The following is a 2,531-nucleotide window of genomic DNA, read 5'->3' as shown; positions in this document are numbered from 1 at the left end:
CGGGGGAGGGTACAGCTGGCTCTGCCTCTAGATAGGCAGAGCCAGCTGTCACTCACGCAGCTGGGTGGATCTCGACAGTAATGTTGGGATCCGTCCCGGCTGTAGCGTCTCAGTATACCACGAGCTGTAGCCCGCTATATACTGAGCTTTGGGTTACGGGAGGACGCTAGTTTATGTCCTCCTGTGACCCTTAGGAGAACTATGGGGAAAAACTCTTACACCATAGTTCTCCTTTAACCCTTGCAGCGCAAGGAAAGCCCCAATGCAAGGGTTTTTGTTTTTTTATTCTGCCTAGAGTTGTTCTTTAAGCCATGGGTGTAAGCACCACCCTGCTGAACAACAGTCAATATAGAAGTCAACTGAGCTGGGTGGATAATGAAATCAGCCAAACCGTTGACTGCATCTTAATCGATCCAGCCACTGCTCGGCAGCACCACTTTATTCAGGCAGCTCATGTAGCTGACAGTGGAGGTTCCCCATCCATGCTGTTTAATGTTGATGGGGGAACGGATTCATTTTCTTTCAAATGAAAACGAGCTGTGCATGGCGAGCCCTAGTGCTAAATTTGATGGTTCATCTGCTAAAATTATGGACTTTTAAATAAGTTGTAAATTAACACGTTTTAGAATTTAAATTTAAAAAAATAATTACTTTTGAATTTGCTTTTATCCAAATCGTCGATCTGATCTTCTCCGATGAGAATTTTGGCAGCGATTTCCAGGCTCACAATCTGCGGTTTGGACACCAGGAAGAGCATGACGAATCTCTGGCTCATTACCCGTAAAGACTTCTCCTTCCTGCTGTTCACTGATGCTGCGTAGACAAATGGTAAGGTTAAAAAAAGGAAAAATAATAATATCATTACACATTTAAATGATTTCTTAAGGGACCGTAATATACAGGGGTACAGGTAATATACAGGGGTACAGGTACTCCTAGAATGAGATCCTAATAGGTTGGACTTGATGGACTAATGTCTTTATTCAACCTCAAATACTATGTATGTGCTGAATAATATAGTATCAAACATAAAAATAAAGTGCTCGGTGTCACATTTAGCCCTCATTCACACAGCTCCGTGCAGGGCCATATCGGGCAGCTCCCAGGAAGGACAGGTGCTGCGTGTGATTAGTACGCAGCCCCTGTCCTTCTCTATGGGACTACATGGCTGTACGCCCCCCAAAGCTGCCCACCCCTGTCTTAGGTGGAGGGAAGCACAGAGGCCATGACACGGTCACATATCAGTATGTATAATCACAACACTTCTTAAAATTAAAGTTTTCGAAAATGAGCTCACATTATCCAGTGCTGGACTCTCCTGCTTTAAAATCACCGGTGTAGCTCATTCCCGAGGTGGACAGACAACATCACAGAAGCAATGAAAATACAGAACTCAAAAAAGCTGTGACAGACAGACGGGGCCTCCTGTGTCGAGTTCCAGGAAGTCACAAAGACTTGGACCCGATCGAACAAAACAGAAGGCAAAGCAGCAAGATTTTTTTTTACCAGCTCTGAACTCCAGTCCTGGCAGCTCCACAAAGCTAATCTCCGTCTGCTTCACCAGGGATTTGGGGATTGGGGCTTCGTCCAGAGACTCCGGCTCCTCCTGCTCTCGTTTCTTCAGATGGAGGATCTGGTCGGTGTACTTGCACTCTTCCCCGACCTGCCGCAGCGCCTCGAAGGTTTTGTTGAGGTTATGGCGGCCGTGCCAGATGTACTTGTTCTTTGCGAGGCGGCTGACCATATGCAAGCTTTCCAGAACGTTAACGATATCATAAATTCTCCTGCGTTCAACGCCTGTGGGGTGACAGAAATTGTTGTATAAAAATCGGAGAACTCACAACAACAAATATAATGAGTGACTTAGGGTAATTCTGCTTTAAAGACCAAGTTTAAAGTGACATTAAAAGGATACATTTTTTTCCCCTCCCCAGCGGTGTCTGCATGCGGGTGCACGCGTCCATAGGCTTACCTTGCATCTCGTCTCCCGCCCGAGAATCCGAACTGCGCATGCGCCCGCCCCAAGATCCTTTGCGGCCGCACGAACAGTTCCGGACTCTCGCCGCGGGAGCGCGCAGCGATAATAAGGTCAGTCTAAACCGCTGTTTAAGCGTTTTTTGAAAAACTTTTTGCCTTGTCAGCAGTAGATATAGGCAAAAAAAACAGGAGGCTTTAGAACCCCTTTAATCTTATATTTTGCCTCCCAAACACCTGATCAATGTGCTAATGACATTTTAAATAAGTATAAAAATGTTATTGCATACGTGATCTTAAACCCAACAATGTCATCACTGGGTCTCTGTGCAGATCATGGCTGGTGGGAGGGGCTGGCAGGGTGCTGTACTTATCTTCACAGCACCCGGCTCGCGCACCCTCAGCACCCGGCTCGCCCACCCTCAGCACTAATGCAAGCAGTGGGCCAGTTCTCGGGAGGATTAATGCAAGAACCAAAATGCCCTGATGGGTGGGTGTCAGCGTGGATTTTCCTAGGCAGTCTGTATTTGCATACACCTCCCTAGGTAAGGCCCACA

At 46.7% G+C, this 2,531-nt stretch overlaps 1 protein-coding gene across 1 annotated transcript in view; it reads right to left on the bottom strand.

Annotated features, from left to right (window-relative positions):
- Nucleotides 1–2,531, bottom strand: part of E2F8 (E2F transcription factor 8) — a 51,619-nt gene that overhangs the window by 11,120 nt on the left and 37,968 nt on the right. The window contains exons 4-5 of the mRNA XM_018554781.1: nt 1,507–1,797; nt 652–813 (exon numbers count right to left, since the gene is read on the bottom strand). Of these exons, the coding sequence (XP_018410283.1) occupies nt 652–813; nt 1,507–1,797 (453 nt within the window). The remainder of the gene's footprint in view (nt 1–651; nt 814–1,506; nt 1,798–2,531) is intronic.

Source organism: Nanorana parkeri, unplaced genomic scaffold (genome assembly GCF_000935625.1).
Source record: "Nanorana parkeri isolate BGI_ZX_2015 unplaced genomic scaffold, ASM93562v1 scaffold10, whole genome shotgun sequence".
In the NCBI taxonomy this organism is placed as follows: Eukaryota; Metazoa; Chordata; class Amphibia; order Anura; family Dicroglossidae; genus Nanorana; species Nanorana parkeri.
Note: the sequence above shows the minus strand (reverse complement) of the source record. Positions and strands in the feature narration are given on the sequence as shown.